The 19,017-nt window shown below is 36.4% G+C and overlaps 1 protein-coding gene across 2 annotated transcripts; it reads left to right on the top strand.

The window, feature by feature from the left end:
• The first annotated feature begins 16 nt into the window (after window positions 1-16).
• On the top strand, window positions 17-17,554 carry ARL5B (ADP ribosylation factor like GTPase 5B). Of its 2 annotated transcripts, none has more exons than XM_053956363.1 (7): window positions 17-218; window positions 7,730-7,790; window positions 8,927-9,074; window positions 10,738-10,821; window positions 12,518-12,669; window positions 14,580-14,619; window positions 17,416-17,554. In XM_053956363.1, exons 1-7 carry the CDS (start codon window positions 173-175, stop codon window positions 17,488-17,490), a joined length of 606 nt encoding a protein of 201 aa, XP_053812338.1. In that variant the 5' UTR covers window positions 17-172; the 3' UTR covers window positions 17,491-17,554. The 2 variants fall into 2 exon arrangements, with proteins under 2 accessions (XP_053812338.1, XP_053812348.1); XM_053956373.1 differs by lacking the exon at window positions 17-218 and adding an exon at window positions 4,979-5,079.
• Window positions 17,555-19,017: the final 1,463 nt, after the last annotated feature.

The raw sequence follows: 19,017 nt of genomic DNA, 5'->3' as shown, positions 1-19,017 counted from the left end.
CGTTGGCGGGCGGGGCGGTGCCGCGTGCCCGCCCCCTCCTGTGCCCGCCCGCCCGCTCGGCGCAGCCGGGGCCGCTGCGGAGCCTCCGCCGAGGGTGCTGGGGAATCGCCGCGGCCGCCGCCTGGGTGAGCTCGGGGTGTCCCGGGCGTTCGGCGGGAAGCCGACGCCAGGCATGGGCCTAATCTTCGCCAAACTGTGGAGCCTCTTCGGTAGCCAAGGTGAGCGCGCGGGCCCGAACCGCGGCGGGGCGGGCGGCGAGTGGAGCCCGCGGGGCTGCGGGGGCCGCCGGCAGCCGTGGGGGCCGGCTCCGCTCGCCGGCCTTCTCCTGAAGGCCCGCCCAGCCAAAAGTTGGGCTTTGCTTTGTGCAGCGCCGTGAGCGCTGGTCCCGCGGCGCCTCATGCTCGGGGTCGCTTTGTTTGAGTTCCCGAGGTGGTCCCTCCTCTCCCCCTCCGCCCTGGGCGCGTTAAACGCGTCCTGTGCCCCTGGAGCCCTTCAGGCGGTGCGCGCCCGGCGTCCACGGCGGCCAGGACTGCTGAAGCTTTGATGGACGATGACGGTCCGTCTTGGCTTCGTCGGTCCTCCTTTTTACGTCGGGGTCTGTTATTAAAATAATGTTATTTTAGTCTTTAATTAGAAGGAAAGGAAGAACGCCAAACATGTAGGGGCCTTTGAGGTAAAGATCTGTTTGTGTTTTGGCAAAGATGTTACTTAAATACAGTTAGTGACCCAAGAAAATAATTTCTCTAGCCAAAAATAAAAAAGGTTGTAAGGGGATAGTATCGCTTTCCATGCTCTCCTGCCCAGTTCACCCAGCCCTGCAATCATAGCTCATGTTCTAATCCAGAGCTCAGAATTTGCATCTGCCACCACATTTACCTCAGATGGATATCATAAAAGTAGAAAATTATGGTTTGTCTGTTAATTTATTTGTTTTAATGATTTTGGTTTACCTAGCCAGCTTTGATTAGAAAATTAAATAGTTAACAGTAATATCATTTTGCCTGCTCCAAGCTCAGGGCCTCAACGAAAAACAATATAAACAAATTCATTAATTATTCTCTCATCAAGTTTCCAAATGTGTACCTCATTTCCACTTTAAAGTTACTGAAAATGTAGATAAGCCTTTTTTGTGCAATGCTCTGTTGGAAGTTTTTGGAGGCAGATACACCTGGTGTACTTCAATAGTTTTGTGCCTGTGATTGCACATAACCCAGTTTAATTCTGTACATACCAGAGCACAGCTTCAGTGTGTGTGCATATTGATATCTGTATATCAAACTGTCTCTCATGGGATGGGATTGGGATCCAATCCCAGATCATTTATTTTTCTCATGCATATACCATGCTACCACATAATTCCTGAAGTCTTCTAACAGAGTCTTCTGAATTTGTTGCTGATTTCTTGTTTTCCTGAACTCTCAAACATATTTCACAAGATCCAGCGTTTCCCCTGTCCTCCAGAAAAATATTGAGTACCTTTTTTTTTTTCATGAAGTAGTGCAATCTGCAACTCCTTTTCTTCCATAAAGTATTTCAAAGACTCTGAAGAGATCTATAAGCAGGGAACTGATCAGCAGATAACTGATGGCATTTAGTATCTGCCTGTATAGTAGCTTATGATGTCAGTATTTATCTTCAGGAAAACACATTGTTTTGGTTATTGTATATTATTTCCTGGAAGAAAAGTTATTCTTCATTGTGAGTGACTCTGGCTGGGTGCCATATGCCCACCAAAGCAGCTCTGTGACTCCCTTCCTCATCTGGACAGGGGGAGAGAAAACACAGCAAAAGGCTTCTGGATTGAGATAAGGAAAGGGAGAGATCACTCACCAGTTCCCATCATGGGCAAAACAGACTCAATTTGTGAAATTAATATAATTCTTTGCTAATCAAACCAAAACAGGTTATTGAGAAATAAAACCAGATCTTCTGAACACCTGCTCTCCATTCCTCCCTCTTTTTTCCCAGGATTAGCTTTATTTATAGCTCTACCACCTCCCTGCAGGAGGGAACAAGCTATGGTCAGTTCATCACATATTGTCTCTGCCACTCTTTCTTCGTTATGGAGAGGACTGCATCCCCTGTTCCAGTGTGGGATCTCTCCCATGGGAGACAGTCCTCCGTGGGCTTCTCCAATACGTGTTCTTCCCAATGTCTACAATTCTTCACTAACTGTTCCAACACGAGTCCATTTCACGAGGCGCAGTCCTTCAGGGATGGGCCATTCCAGTGTGGATCCCCCACAAGGTCACAAACCTGTTTCAGAGTGCACTTCTCTCCACAGGTCCACAGGTTGCCAGGAGCCTGCTCCAACACGGGTGTCCAGTGGGGGTCACAGCTGCCTTTGGGATCTACCTGCTCTAGCACGGGGCAGGTGGATCTCTGCTCCCCCATGGACCTCTGGCTGCAGGAGCACAGCTGCCTCACCATGGGCTGTGGGTGGATCTCTGGCACCTGCAGCACCTCCTCCCCCTCCTTCTGCACCTGCTTTGGAGTCAGCAGAGTTGTTTCTCTCACATATTCTCACCGCTCTTTTCTCTGACCGTAATTTTACTTGTGCAATAACTTTTTCTCATCTTAAATATGTTATCCCAGAGGCATTACACCTGTTGCTGATGGCACTGGCTGCATACATATAGAAGTTTCTAGGAATTTCTCAGAAAACACTGTGTAGCCCTCTCCACTATCAAAATCTCACACTGCAAACCTAATACATTCATATATTTAAATGGTTCATGAAATATTAGTCTCACAGTTAAATAGATGACATAATACCATGAAATATTTACTCCTTGGCATTTATCCCAATAAGAGACTTTAGGGTGTGTCCTGATCCTGGTTTAATGTTGGGATTTGTCTTTTGTTTCGTTTTTACTTTGTTTTGGGTTGTTGGGTTTTTTTTTTACCTCCGTTTCTTGTGTAGCCGTAGAAAAGAGTTTCTTTTCATGGCCAAAACTGAAATTTCATTTTAGAAAATTTGCTTCAAACATAAATTTTTGATCTAATGGGAAATTATTCTTCAACAACACAATTGTATTCTCTAAATAATACCATTACTAATAATAAAGCATAGTAATTTCTGAGTTGATTTTGGTTGCTCTTCCAGTTACATCAAATTTTGATAGCTCCTTGGAGAATTCACTGGCTGTCCTGTGAAGCTGCTTGTTGAGCAGACTAGCACAGTAACTTACACATTGATTTTGGCTGCACAGAGAGAGTATTCCAAAGATGCAAATACGATCTGCTGTGTGAGGATCATGGTATCAGTTCTCATGTCTGATGTGAGTTGTGTGATAATCTGCAGCACTTGAGACTGGCAAAATGAAAGGTGGAACTAAGCAAAGATTTGAAAGTTCCATCTGTGTTCCATCAAGTAGAGCATAGCGGATGAGGTGTGTCTAAATCTTTCAGCTCTCAATATATAATTGAATGATGTGAACTGAAATAGAGATTCTTTTACTCATAAAAGAAACAGTTGGCTTTAAAATAGACTTTTGTCATTTTTCTAGGTGACTTTCTAATGGCTTTGTGATATTTCCTTTATTTTAATTTGACAAAAAAACATTACTCAAGTATTGTTTTATTCAAAATATCATTCTCTGCAGCCATTTAAAGTCTAGTTGCTAAATTACAGAAGTTCAGTTGAATTTACTTTTATTAGTAACTTATTTTCAGAAGTTTAAAAAAAATCAGACTCCAAAAATGACCTGCTGAAGCTATGATTCAGTAGTGATGGCACATTCTTCTAAGCAGCATGTAGTTGTATGGATAGATGGTAGAGCCATTAAGTTAGTGTCTGTGTTAACACATGTCTTAGTAAAACTTGCTTAACTTATCATTCCATCATTGTTACCAAGATAGCTCTTAATTAAACTGTGGGTTAAAAATAGAAGTGAATGTCAGCAACCCTGATAAAGATAAATGACTGTTATCAGTACCTTATTTTTTTTATGTGGTGTATAAAATTCTTTGAGAAGCTCACAAATCTGGGATTTACTTATTTTTGGAACAGTAATTATTCAGCGTCTTACAGGTTGGTCTGAATAATTGCTACAGTTATTAAAAAGTTGCTTTAAGAAAAGTAATGGTAAGCTCTAAATCAAGATGATTGAGCTTCTGTAACTCCACAGTTTGCTTCACTTAGCCTTACTGACAGTTCCCAGTCAGGTTAGGAGAGACCATTATCTGAAAAACCAAATGGTTTTTGGTTCCTTTGACTGCTAAAAGTTATTGACAGCTTCTCTACTTCCTTGTAATCAAATCTGGGGATACAAAATGCATTTTAGCAGTTATTTTGTGCTTAAGAGAGGACTGTAAGTTAGCTGTTTGTGTACAGAATGAGTCTGTGTATTGAAACATCTTTGACCTCCAGAATTATGCTATTCCTCCTGCCTTCTTTCTAGCAAACTTCTGTCTGCATTCTCTCTTCAACTCCAAGTCCTCCAAGGTTGTTGCTCCTTGGAACCAGATGAGTATTTTGTTTCACAGCTTGAAAGCTATCAGTACTCATTCAGTAGTCATTTCTTCCAAATATGTTAGAAGTCTCATCATTAAAGTATTTAGATTTTTTTTATTGTTATTGTTATCTTTTGCAAAGTAGAGAAAAAGGCATGTTGGGAGAATTGACTCTCCACTTTTGGGTCCTTTTACCATAGAGAAATATCAATGAGTAAGGAAAAGCATATTATGTCTTTCTTCTAACATCTGCCAGAAGATAATCTTTACTGTCCTGTGTTTTTCTAATACTAAACTGCCACAGATTTTTTTAACTGTATTGCATATCAATTTTTTAATCAGTGTGCTAGAAATGGTTGATGAAACCAAGAAGTCCTTGGATTCTTTAAAGAGTAGTCTAATACTGTCTTTTCTTTTTTTTCCCCTGCTTATGCCTACTTCTTCTACTTTCCCCATCTTCCCTCCCTCTTCCTACATGATTAATAAAGACTCTTCTGCTCTCTCAACTTTGTTATGGATTTTCTTCTTTTGCCAAGAACATGGTGGACTGGGAAGATATTCATGAATACAACCTAAACTGAGTTTGAATACCAGCCAGTGAAAGGGAGAAACTTGGGTTAGTCTGTAAGTACAGAACATAAATAAATCACTGCCTATGATTTACCCAGTAACTGTCCTTCCTCCTAAATGTGGCATCTACTCCTAGTTACTCTTGTAAACAAGTAGCTGTCGTGCTAAAATTCTGTTCTGTCTTAGTTTGGTAGTTTTTAAGCTCACATGTTTTTCCTCTAATGCACATCTATGTGCAATTTTTTTGTTTTCATCAAACTAGACAGAAATTCAACTTTTGAATATGTTTGTAAGTGAAGAGTTTCCATTACTATAGTTCTGGAATCTGCTACTTGTATGAAATACCCATGATTTCATCTTACTATTTTCATGCCAAGATCACTATTAATTAACACTTGTGTGACTGTTTATTGTTTGTGCTTATTCAATCACTGTATGAAACACCATTTGACTATGAAGTAACACAGATAAGATGTGCCTTTTTTTCCCAGTTAGTGTTGGATCATTCACACTTCAGTGGCTTTCAAAAGCAGCCATCTCAATGGAGGCTTTTTCTTCATTACTTAGTGTGATGTTGTATCATCCAACACTCCAATCATTCATGCCTAAGATGATGTGTTCTGATAAGAAGATGAGAGAGCAGTGTAATGCCTGACTAGAATTTCTTTTCTTTCTTGAAAATAACTTAAATAGAATGCTGCAAAAGTAGAATCATTTTCCTGGCAATAGTTGACAACATGTTTGGTTTGAAAAAAAACGGGATGGTATTTCTGTGTTTGGACCTTTGAAAGCTCTTTAAATTTAAGTGTGTTTGAAGAAGAGATGGACAGTCAAGCTACTAGGCATGATTTATTAGCCTTGAAAGTAGAGACGACTTCATACTACTTATGTATTGGGAAAGGTTATTAATTACTGATGCTGCTGTGAGTGGGGCTAAAAGTATTGCTGCATTTACAGTCAGGAAATGTTCTTTTTTTAGAATGTGTTGACAGGATGCAGTAGTAGGGGAACTGGCACAGGGAAATACATTTTACCATCTGTTGTGACCCTACTGCATAGCAAAACTTACAAAAGTTCCAAACAAGAAACTATTTCATTACAGTAATATTCAGTGTAAAAAGACCTAGGTTACTATATATAAAAAGATTTTTAACCAAAACACTTCAATTTTTCCTTAAACCACCCACTTTTGGGGGAAAAAACATCAATTTGATACATAAGATAGATCTGTAGATCAAGTGTGGTATTTTGTAGGAAATCTTTAAGCTGTGAACCATGTTTTGCTTTGAAATAAGTGCCCTAGAATTGTAAATATTATCTTTTTAATAGCGAGCTTGTTCATGGATTTTTTATGTATCCAAATAAGTGCCCTAGAATTGTAAATATTATCTTTTTAATAGTGAGCTTGTTCATGGATTTTTTATGTATCCACTTCCAAATTTTTCACTCTCAAGTGATTTGCTTTTTTTTTTGATCAGTAATTAGATCAGTATGCTGTAGCTTCACACATGTAGCAAAAGAACCACCATTCTAAGTGGTTGTGCTACTGGATTTGAAATTCTAAGAGGGATTATTTACAGAGAAGCATATAAATTCTGGAGGACTTTTTTACTGATCTTGTTTTTTTGGTTGATTTCTGTTTTGTTTCACCTGTGCCTGGAAACAAACAGTATTGCAGCAATTGCAAGATCACTATTTTGTATGCTGGACTTCACAGCAGGTTAGGGGACATGATCTTTCCTTTCTGCTCAGCACTGATGAGGCCTCACCTGGAGTAGTGTGTCCAGTTCTGGGCTCCTCAGTACAAAAGAGTCATAGACATTCTGGGGAGAGTGCAGTGGTGGGCTGCAGGGGTGATTAAGGACTGGAGCACATCACATATGAGAAAAAGAGGTGCAAAGAGGGAAAGCCAGACTTGTCTTAATGCTGCCCAGTCACAGGACTGGGCACTGAGCACAAACTGAAACGCAGAAGTTCCCTCTGAACATCAGGAAGCACTTTTTCACTGTGAGGGTGACTGAGCAATGACCCAGACTGTCCAGAGAGTCTGTGGAGTTTCCATCTTGGATATATTAAAAACCCATCTGGACATGGTCCTAGGTAACTGGCTCTGTGGGCCTGGTTCAGCAAAGAGGTTTGACCAGATGACCTCCAGAAGTGTTTTCCAACCTTGACCATTTTATCATTCTGTGACTTTTCAGTTCAGAAGTTGCAAAATTAGAATCTGTGGCCTATTCAAAATACAGTTTCCTCTTAGATTTTACTGTGTGAATAATGGTGGTACCTTAATAAATGGTTATTATTGATCCTTGAATGTTAGGGTAGTATCTCTTGCAGTCTTTGGATATTTGTTGGTGTTCTTAGTGTGAAACACAGCTATGGATTATATTTTTTCATTGTATTTTTCTTTCTAAAAGTAGATCTTGCAGATGAAGTAATCATTAGTAGCCATACCTTTATTAAATTTCCAGTGCTGACTTTTCCTGAGACTGGAGTCTCAAGAGAAGATGAGGCTTTGTTTGGCTTTTTTTTTTTCTGTCCTGAAGTCTCCACTAATCTGTGTAAGGTATTGACTTAAAAGAAATGAGCAGTTACTTTCTTCAGTAAGGGAGAGTGATAAAGCAGACTTATAATTATTGTTGTTTCCCTGTTTTCACTAACTTATTTTTGTCTTTTTTTTTTTTTTTTTTTTTTTTTTATGCAGAGCACAAAGTAATCATAGTGGGACTTGATAATGCTGGAAAGACTACTATTCTTTACCAGTTGTAAGTATATGAACTAAATGTTTTCTGTTTGCATTTTATTACTTGTCATTGTTTATTCTTTGAAAATTCAGTTTTGTAATCTGGTGTAATCTCTAGGGTTCTAGATCACACTTTGTACATTAATGATATTAGTTGTTCTAAACAGAGTAAATATTTGAAGGATAATTGAAGGAACTGCCGTGCTTTAAAAGTGAACTGTAAATTGAACAACAAATTTGTACATCCAAGCAAAAGTGAACAGCAGTTTTTTCCCCATGAAAGCCTGTCTGAATTTGTATGCATAGAAATAATCCTGTTTCCAGTAACTGCAGAAAATAACATGATTTTTAAATTAATGGAAATTCTAGCCACCCTGCAAAAATCCAGAAATGTTTCCAAATGTTTCTCAATTCCAGTGTCTAAAATTTGTGATAGAGAATTCTTAAAAATAATATTTCAGCTTTCCCAGGTCCTACCTTACTCATTTTCAATAGCATCATTGCACCCAAATCTTGGCAGCATTACAAGAATATCCATAATAAATTGAAGAGTGTTGTCAAAACCATAATTACTATTGTAATTGTGGAAAAGGAGGAGAGTATAGATAAATTCATATCCTTGTATTTGGATATCAAAGCAGCATAGTGTGCTTTCCAAAAAGACTCTCTATTTGTGAATACTTTGAGCAAGCTTAAAGGTGTAACTGAGGAATTTTCAGCTATGTAACCAAACAATCCTTTGGGATTTAATATCTAGTTACTAAGTAGAATGCTTTGATAAAATTATATTCTGATTTATATTTTGCACAGTTTTGTATTTGGTTTTGTATTTGGGATCTTTAGAATGGCAACTCCTACTTTGAAACAAGTGCATTTTAAGTGTCTCTTAATGTCTTTAAGAAAGACAGTCTTCCTATAACACTTAACCATTTGTTATGCCTTTTATGTGCTTATTTTTCCTTGCTGATTTTTTAAGCATGACTACAGTCACTACTTTATAAGTTCAAATGTATAGCTTTTTAAAAATATGCCTAATTTTAAATTTTTTTTGTCAGTTACATATATTTACTTTTTCTACAAAAAATGTTATAACTGAACTCTAACAAGCTTTGTGGATTTTGCTGACTGGTCTTTATGGTGTGATATTGTTTCCTTTAGCTTAATGAATGAAGTGGTTCATACTTCTCCAACCATAGGAAGCAATGTAGAAGAAATAGTGGTGAAGAACACTCATTTCTTAATGTGGGATATAGGAGGACAGGAATCATTACGGTCATCATGGAATACCTATTATTCAAATACAGAGGTATGAGAAGATGCTTTGAAATCTGCAAATAGAATAAGTTTGAAATTATATTTATTTATTTATTAGGGATATTTGTAGACTTTTGTAGAGATTGCAGTGGTATTGTTTTTATCTTCTAATGAGAGAGAATAAATTCAAAAAGTGTAAGGTATTGCTGGTATGCTGCCATCTTTCTGGTAATATTTTAAGTATTTTTTCTGTATACTTTACTGTAGTGTTATTTGGTCTATGCTATAAACTGTGAAATTAGATTTTTCCTAGGCAATCAAATGATAATGAAATAAATTTTAGATCAGATTTTTTGCTTGCTTTTTTAAAGTAGATTAAAAAGAAAATTTTGAAATGTAATTTGCAAATTTTGTGATGATTTGCAGTGGTCAATTGGACTTCTGTACATCCAGTCTGAAATGGTTTTGAAATAATGATAATTAGAAGGAAATGAGGAATTGAAGTAATGAGGAATGAAGTAATAAGGAATAAAGGAATGAAACTTTCTCTAAGCCTAGGCAGCAGTATTTAAATAGCTCATCAGTTCATAGCTTTTATCCAGAGGAGGAAGGAAGGTCTTGCTGTGCACTACTTGTGAGGTACTGGCAGAGCTGCTGTTGCTGGAAAGGTTGGAGAAGAATTCAGCAACAGTTTACTTTGTGGGGTTTGTTTTTTATGACAGTCTTTTTGAGGCCAAGAGGTTATCAATACAAAAAGGCACATATAATCACGGAGAACTGCTTTTGAAACATCTACAGTGATGTAAAATATTCTAGACTTCATTTCTTACCATTTCTCCTAAAAGCAGAGACCTCTTGTAGATATTACTCTTTAAAGAAGTATTGAATCCTCTTGTAAAATTAGCTTTTTTTATCTCTTCTTTTTTCTATATCTTTTCCTGTGCTCTTGAAGAGAGGTAAGATCAGTGATCCATCCTAGATCTACTGTAAGCCTGATAATGATGACATCTCAACCTTCACCTCCAGTATTTTAGACTAATTTTTTATTTTATCTGGAAAAGTGCAGCTACAACTAAGAAACACATGAAGATAAAGAGACTTCTACCAGCATTATCTGGTATAGAGGAATAAGTTCTTGGCATTTACCCCTTGAGTGTCTTTGATTTTGGAAATTGGAGAGATGCATGTATTATTTTTTCTGATACTTTTGGGATGTTCTTCGTATTCTGTCTCGCAAGTGTTTGAAATTCAGTACCTTGTAGTACTTGGAAAGAACTTTCCCTTTACTTAGAAGCTTCCAGTCTGCTGGAAACAGCTGAGGAAGAAAAGAGATCTGTTTACTATGCTAATCCTAGCCTCCCTCATATGAATAATTCTATTACTGTTCCACATCATCTGCTAGGCATCTCAAAGTCACAGCAGCATTAAATTGACTCAGGTTTTCATACTTTGTGGTCATTTTCATGACTAATGAATCCCTTTAATTTTATAAGGCAAAGTGATTTGGAGAATATGTTGGAGAATTACTGCAGTGATTTCCAATCCTCCTGTTTTGCTACTCTCTTTTCTCTCTTTTGTCACTTTCTCTTTTCTAGTGTCCTCTGAAAGTGTCTGTCTCTTCTGTAGGCAGACTAGTGGTAGTGGTCTCTTGAAACTGTGCTTTCTGTAATTTGTAGTTTTTATTTACATATTATACTATTGATGTTTTTCCCTAGTTCATCATTCTGGTTGTTGACAGCATTGATAGAGAGCGACTGTCTATTACAAAAGAAGAACTTTATAGAATGCTGGCTCATGAGGTATGGTGGGGAGTTGGGATGATAGTTTTGTTGAGAACAGTTTAGTAACATTTCATGTTTCCTATATTAACAAAAATAATTCCATCAGAAAAAAAACATTTGAGAATAAGTATGCATTCATGTTGATCACATTTTAAAACCATGTAAGCTATAAATAAGCAGAAAAATTATTAAGCACCCTTCTAATAGGACTTACTTAATTGTAATAAAATCAGTCTTTACTTTGCAAATGTTGAACTTGTAAAATATGCTGTGCTTCATATTATTGTAACTGGGTATTGTTGTCCTTTACCACTGACTAGTTCAGTTAAATGGCTAAAATTTCAGGAAACATTTTTATTTTAGTTTTTATTTTAGAGAAATGGAATTGCCTCCTTTTTTTCTTTGTTCGAATCCTGTTTCTTAAAATTAAGGAGTAAATATCACAATATGAGAACATTTATTTCAGTTCATTTTCCTTCAGAATTATTTGTTTGTATTTTTATTGTATGTTATCGTGGGGACTGTTCAGCATTGGGTCAACTCACTCAAACATCCTGAATTAAGTTGTACATTCGCTTAGATAAAATATGTTAAAACTTTTTGTGATCACTCTGAAGCTGAATTAAGGTTGTTTTAAATCTAAATATTCTCTTTCATTTTTGAAAGAAAAGGATGTAGTACAGGGCAAGTAATGCTGTTGAATTAATTTCTCTGAGAGACTTGTTGTGTTTCACATAAGTGAGTTTTTACTTTGCAGTTTAATAGTAATTGTAGTTTGGGTCTAATAGTAAGGAGTAAATTCATTACCAGAAAAGGTGGAAAAATTATTTCTTGTGCTAGAATTTTCCCATGTAGTTTTTTGGTTTCCAATCTCAAGCTCTTAAGAAACTGTGATCTACCATCTCTTGAAATCAGTTGGTGGGCCTAGACTGGGCTACTTGTAGGGTTTTTCAGCTGTAGATCATAAAGCTTTGTTGTTGTTGGTTTTTTTTCTCTTGGTGGAAAAATACTCTCAAAATTTAACACACATTGAAATGTATTGAACACTTTTAGTTGCAACTGTCAGCTTCCTGAGTATTAGATTTGTTTACGCTTCTGCTCTTTTAAAGCCATACATTCTAGTTCTTGTCTGTTCAGAATGCTAAATTCCATGCTGGAACAAAACTATTTTAATTAGTTATAAAAGCTGATGCAGCATGATTAAAGCTCCCTTCTTAGAACACTAGAGTTAAACTTAACAGGAATTCAAAAAGCTTTCTTAAATTATTACTGCTTTAATCAATACCAAACTTCTTTAATAAAGTTGAAAGAATTTCAAGAGACTGATATCTAGCAGGCTTTTCCATTTGAATAGTATTTATTGTAGGACTTGCAATGTTTAACCAGAAATAATTCCACTGACTGAGTAATTTGGAGCATTATAAAATGTATTTTGACAAGACTTTCATTAGTTATGTATGAACATGTGGTCATCACCAAAAGGATCCTCATATAATACATTACAATTTGATTCTCTGTGGTGGTGAACACTTCTGAATAAATTAGGTTTTCAGTCTTACTGTAACAAATACTTTGTGTAGTAAGATGGTTAAAATTCAATGCTCTGGAGAAATTGTAGATTAGCTTGGGTACAGTTCTTTTAACACATGAAGTTAGCACAATAGCCTTTTAGTTTTGTATAATAACTGTTACGAGTACTCCGAATCATTTCTAGGATTTACGGAAGGCTGCGGTTCTCATCTTTGCGAACAAGCAGGACATGAAAGGCTGCATGACGGCCGCCGAGATATCTGCATACCTCACCCTCAGCTCCATAAAGGATCACCCATGGCACATTCAGTCCTGCTGTGCTTTGACAGGAGAGGGGTAAGTGCTTACTGCTTACTATGGCAGTTCCTGGTAAATGAGAATACTGATTTAGAAGCCTGCTGACACCAAAGTGGATTTTCTGAAAGTTCATATTTTCTGAACTTTGCTGTCAGAGGGACATTTTGAATTTTTCTCTTTCATAATTGAACCTTGTGGGTTTTTTCATAGCTCAAACTCCAAATTCATATGAACATCTTCCATTTGTTGTTAAAAACCCCAAACCAAAAACCAAACACTACCCCTCCACCTAAGTATGTAGCTGTTGACATAGCTGTCTACTCTCTCTGTGCTACTCTCTTACTCTTGTGTGTCTTTTTGTATTTGAAAAAATAAGCTACTGTTCTATTCGTTTATATTCTAAACTACAGGAACCTTCTAAGCTGGGAGGTTGAGGTGTTCAGGGTTTTTTTGGTTGGTTGGCTTTTTTTATTAGCATTGAAACATTGTTTTTGATCAAAAGTTATATAGATCTGTCATAAAACAATCTTTTTACCAATATTAAACTTTGTTTCCATCTGGCTAATGTAGCTAATTTTGACATTTGCATACTTTATGCTAACAATTACTAAAATGGAATGCTGGGCTAGCCTTGGATCCTTAGGTTGTAAATATTAAAAAAAAATGTTGATACCTTCTACAAATTGGATAATGTCTTGCTTGTATGGTGTGAAGTGTACTGATTTTTCATCTTGGTTTTTAAAGCAGTCTTGTAATGTGTGATATTTAGAGGTTTTTTTAGCTGTGTTGTACAACCTTTACAATACTGTGGTCTTGTGACATCAAAAATAGTAAATCCAACTGAGTATTTGGGAAGGGAGAGCATCTACCTCACTTTCTAGCATGAACTGTTGTCTAATGTCATGGAGATGTGTTGTAGAGTGAATGGTGCCATTAACTTCCTTAGGGTGGAATGTGTAGTGAGAAAAAGTGGGTGTTTTTTTATAGGGTGGTTGTATTATTTCATTCGAAGAGTTAACTCTACTTTCCTTCTACCAGTTTTGCTAAAGTCTCTTTTGAGTACACAGTTTATGGACTAACCAATATCTTCAACCAAGTTGACATTTGAAGGAAAATAATAAATATGAGGTTTAGTTTAGAAATAGTGGCCATCCTAGGCTGCTTCTTTCATATTGTAAAACAAAAAGCAATGAATATTTAGAATACTTCAAACTATGACAGTAGTGAGAAGAACTTAGAAAAAACATTCCCAGAGTTAGATAGCTGAGCTGAGTCTTCCTTGGGAAAATCTGACAAGAATCTGGGGGGATCAGCCTGATGTGAGTGAAGCTAACATTCTTGGATAGCTAAACACTGATGTACTGTACAAAGGTAAAGCTCAAAGGAGTATAAATTAGGTAACTAGAACCCTAGAAAATCAAAGGAAAGTCTATCTTCTAAAACAGAAGACTTTTAAATGGAGATGCAAACTGAGTTAGGAAGCAGATTAGATCCCATGCAGTCTTAGTATTCAATATAAACACACTTTTAATTTTGTAATGTAATTTTGATATATTGTCTTTTCATGAGACAATTCAGTGTGGATAACCTGCCCTTTATCTTTTAATATTAGTATGTAAAGGTCTAGCTTTCTGTAGAACAAGAAAAACTTTTTTCTTTGCATGTACTTTTGAGTAAGCATTTAAGGATAGTGTCTTTTAGGTTTACAAGGAAAAAAAAATTGAAATACTGCCAAGATTCAATAAAATAGAATGCTTGACCATTTTCATGTGGCTAAAGCCGAAGTAGACTTAGTTTAAAACACTGGTTACTCTCTTCAGCTTTCAATCCCATTTCCGGTTGATTTAATTTATTTTAAGTAGCTCTTGTTACACATAAAAACAAGTAGAAAATACCTTCAAGATGCTGGAATAGAACTCGTACCAAATATAACCTTTCTTATCTTTCAGATTATGCCAAGGCTTGGAGTGGATGACCTCCCGTATTGGAGTGAGATAGCTTTTTTTTCCTTTTTTTTTTTTTTTCCTTTTTTTTGTTATTCCTCCAAAAGAAGAGACTTCTATTTATCCTGTGAACATGTACATTTTTCTGTACTTTTGGCTGCTGAGGCAGTGACCAGTGTTTAATTTATATCAGCCAACCTGTAAGCTGTGCTTGAATCAAGCGCAGTTGAACTGAAACACAAAAGTATTTTCTAAACTTTTTTTAATACACTAATCTTCAACTGGATGAACATATGTGAATCTGTTTTTAAGCATTGAAATTCTTCTGAATATGAATTCTAACTTTTTCAATGATAGCTTTTTAAAATCTGTTTTGTCATTTTCAATATTTCATATGTCCTCTTTCTAAATAGTTGTATTTACTAACATAAATGAGCACATTTTATTTAATAATTAAAAGTAGTGAAAGTAGTGTTTAGGTTAACTTTACTCTGCCATAGCTTTAACCTCAAAGGATAACCATATCTCCAGCTGGACTTCCTGGAACATTAGTAACATTCTAGTCAGCACGAGACTTAATAGTTATGAATGCAAATTTTTGAGTGCTTAATGAACTAGTTATAGTTAATATTGTGGTGGCTTTCAATCTGATATACAATGGAACTTCTGCCTTAAAAGAAATCTGTTTCAGTCTCAGTTTCTCTGGTATGTAGTTCTAGGATGTTCTTATATTCTTCTACTTGAAGATACATCTTCGTACGGTGCATAAAATTATTATTACTAAGTGCTGGTGTAGTCATTTAGAACTTGAATACCTTTTCAAAGATAAATGGGTAATTAAATTTGGAATCACAGCAGCCAGTGTTATGTGTAGACTTGCTGTATTCTGTTAAAATTTTAAATTCTGTATACATAAGCCTTCCTCACCTTTTAGTGAGAGTGCTGTTTTCTAAATGAATACAAATCAAAAGGGAAGCCAGATCTATAAACAAAACCATGGTGCTGTATCTGTAGACTTCAGAGTGAAGGTAATCTTGACATTCATTTATCTACTGTCATACATGTTTTCAGATTCTGTTGCAGAGAAATTATTTTGCCTTCATTTTTGTTTTTGGTCTTATTTGCACAAGCAGAGAACTTTTAACAGTGTTTGAGTTAGGTTCCTTCACCTGAAACTTGAAAAAGAAGGTGATGAAAGAGTAGACCCAGTAACTACTAATTCAATTTGAAGGGAATTAAGTTAAATCTAAAGATAATTTAAAGATATGGAGTTAATTGGGAACATTAAGCATCAAATGAACCTAACCACTAGTCCCCTAAAAAACCCCACATGAAGACTGAAAAAACCCAACAAATCAAAACCAATAGTGGACACCCAATTCCTAGCAAAGTCCCAGCAGCAGTCAGGTACCCAGCCTAAATGCTTGGCAGGTTTTCCAGAAACACCGTTCTGCACTTCTGCATGCCTAAAAGCCACATGGAGTTTGGTTACCTGAACAGTTTTGCAAACTGACTGCAGGCCTTTGATGACAAAATGTTTTTGTTTAATCTTGTTTTGAAAATTTAAGCACACTGAGTTTTCTTTAATAAAATTTTAAGCTTTGTAAATTTCAATTTGCTTCCATTTTATTTAAATAAAACTTAATGAAATTTTAAAAGTATCAGTAAATATGTTGTCATAAGTGTTGGAAAGACTTTGAATGCACATGGAAACAGTGATTGGTTGAATGAAGTTATGTATTATTGCCAGTTAGAAAAAGTCACATTTAGAACTACATTGAGTGTCAAGTCAAAATGTTCAGAAAATAATTAAAGTCATTGAAAAGTAGTGTATAAAGAAAAAAGATGAATGCAAGGCTAGGTTGAAATCTGATATTAAAGCTGCTTGCTGTGATGTTCAACTGTTTTAATGTGTGAAAATAAGATGTGTTTTGCTCTTAGGGAAGCAAATTATAAAGGAAAAAAATAAAATGATAGTATGAATGATGTTTCTTGTTTGGTGACTTAAAAATAAACCCCTAAAAGAAATCTAAATTGCAGACTGAAATTATGTCATTCAGAATGTAGTCCTGAATACTTACAAAGAGCACTAGCTGGATGTATAGCCCTTTGGTTGGTTTTTTTTTTGTTTGTTTGTTTTTTAATGTATGATTTCGTATTTAATGCTTTCTAGCTAAAACCATTTGTAAATCTATAGTTTGATTACTCTAAATCCAGTCTTACCTGAGGTAATACATAAACTTTGATTAGGGGGAAATGGTCTGGTTGTAGATATTAGAATATCAGAATAATGGATGTTTTCTTTTAATTTCTTTTAGCACTCAAGACCTTTGAGTATCTTTGCAGAATAAAACATTCCTAACAAATGCTGTGGTTTTTATCACCTAACAACTTCATTTTCTGCAACAGTTTTCCATTGAGAATACTGATTTGTTCACAGCACTATTGCTGTGATTTTTTTTTTTTTTACTATTATTATTTTTTAGGGGGAAAACACCTTGGTATGGAATTTTGGGGGGCCTATTTTTAATAACTTCAGAGCCTGTTAAACTAAAAATGATTCGATCAAAGTATTTTTAAAGAGTTGCCTTAGAATTAATACTGTGTGTGTCTTTGCATTGCCAAGTACTGCATTATGTTTGTTAATTTGAATGTAGTAAATATCTTGCAATAGTTTTGCACTTTGAAAGTATTCTGTGTTTAATATGCTGTTCACAAAGAGCAATGTTAATCACCTTAAATTCAAGAAATTATGGTGTCCTATGCACATTTATGTTGTACTGCTGTAAATGTACTGGCACATGGCTTTTTATTTGTTTATGTTTTTTTACTTTTTGTCTAGGTGGCAAAGAAGTTCAGTATCCCCAAAGCAGGGATTCTTTCCAGCTCTTTAAACACACTGCACTCAGTAAAGTGAAGAGGACTTGGGCACAGCTGCTCAAAATATTTGTCATCAAAATAAAATTGAGTTGTTCTTTGAAGTTGGATGGGGTTTTTGTCTGAGTACTCTGTGGTGTAGAGGTATTGCAGCAGTGTAGCCTTGTCACTTTCATTTCATCTCCAGTCTGTTCACTGGGGCAAAATGGGGGCCTACATCATGTGCAGCTGTAGCCAGTTCACAGAACATCTTGGCTGGACACCTGCATCTTTTCATCTCGGAGAAGCTCCAGCTTTGATCCTAAAGATCACATAGTTTCAGCCATGGGAAGTGTGGGTCTTTCTTTGTTTTAGTGAAGGGTGTTTGTTTTAGTGGACTGTTCCCTTTCACAGTAAGAACAAAACAAATCCAAACAAGACTGAGAAAAAAACTTGTATGGATCTTTGTGTGTGCAACTGACTATGCTTAGCATCTAGCTGAGTTTGCTCTTTCTTTTTGTACAGTCTGCCTTGTCAAAGGGCCCAGAAGGCAGCAGTGAGGAGAGCAGGATGAAAAAAACCTAGCCAGAATGCCCACACTAGCAGTAGAAACTGGCATCTTGGAACAACCTTCAATTTCTTCTAAAATTACCTTGATGATCTTTCAACACTGAGTGATTCTGTATTTTGCTTCTAAGGGGATAGTACACTAGAAAAGCTGCACGCTGTCCACACAGTGTGTGTGTGCCTGCCCTGCAGACAGGAGAGTGTGGCTTTATGCTAGGTTTGTTTCTTGCTAGGTGTGCCACTTTTCAGTTTAGCTGATTTCTGTTTTGCTGGGTAGAGATATGCATTTCATACAGAAAGATTTCCTGGATGTAACTGAAGACATTCTTCCAGTTGCACACCAGTTTGTGTCCCCTAGATGGCAGGAAAAGATCAGTTTAACAGTGCCTTACCTGCTTTAGCTTGTGTTCTTCGGCATCCATCTGAAAGACTTCTAAAATGAAGAGGCTGTGTACCACTACCTGAACCGTGGGGATCGTGCTTAGATAAAATGGAGACAGCATAAAGGAGGGGAAGCTTGAATCACATCTTTGGTGGGAAGAAAGCTTACAGTGAGGTTTTAAAAAAATTAAACTGTTCTGTAGCTTAAAGGCATTTTGTCTTAATCCTTTATGGTTAGAATTATATTCCAAACCTTCTATTGTTGCTGCAACTGAGAATGTCGACAACAAAAAGAATTAATACAATTCCTGGCATATTTCATTTTAATAATAACTTCTCTCTGTCGCCCATGACATGCTTGATTTTTTTTTTTGAACTTTGGTTGGTGACAGTTGCTCATGTAATGCTCTGTTGCACTGCTACTCCTCAGAAATTGCAAGGATCTGGAACATTTGAACTGTCACCTTGCAGTATGTTTAGCTGTAATGATGATTTGTAGTCTTTACTATATACTCCTGCATTTGAAGGCTAAATTCAAGTAAAATAGTTGTTCTCTTGCATGATTTAGATTATTTTTAATGTAAGTAGTGCTCAAAATAGCAACTGTTGCAGTGGGCAGTACCACCAACAGGCTTTCATT

Source organism: Vidua chalybeata, chromosome 1, assembly GCF_026979565.1.
Source record: "Vidua chalybeata isolate OUT-0048 chromosome 1, bVidCha1 merged haplotype, whole genome shotgun sequence".
Classification (NCBI taxonomy): domain Eukaryota; kingdom Metazoa; phylum Chordata; class Aves; order Passeriformes; family Viduidae; genus Vidua; species Vidua chalybeata.
Note: the sequence above shows the minus strand (reverse complement) of the source record. Positions and strands in the feature narration are given on the sequence as shown.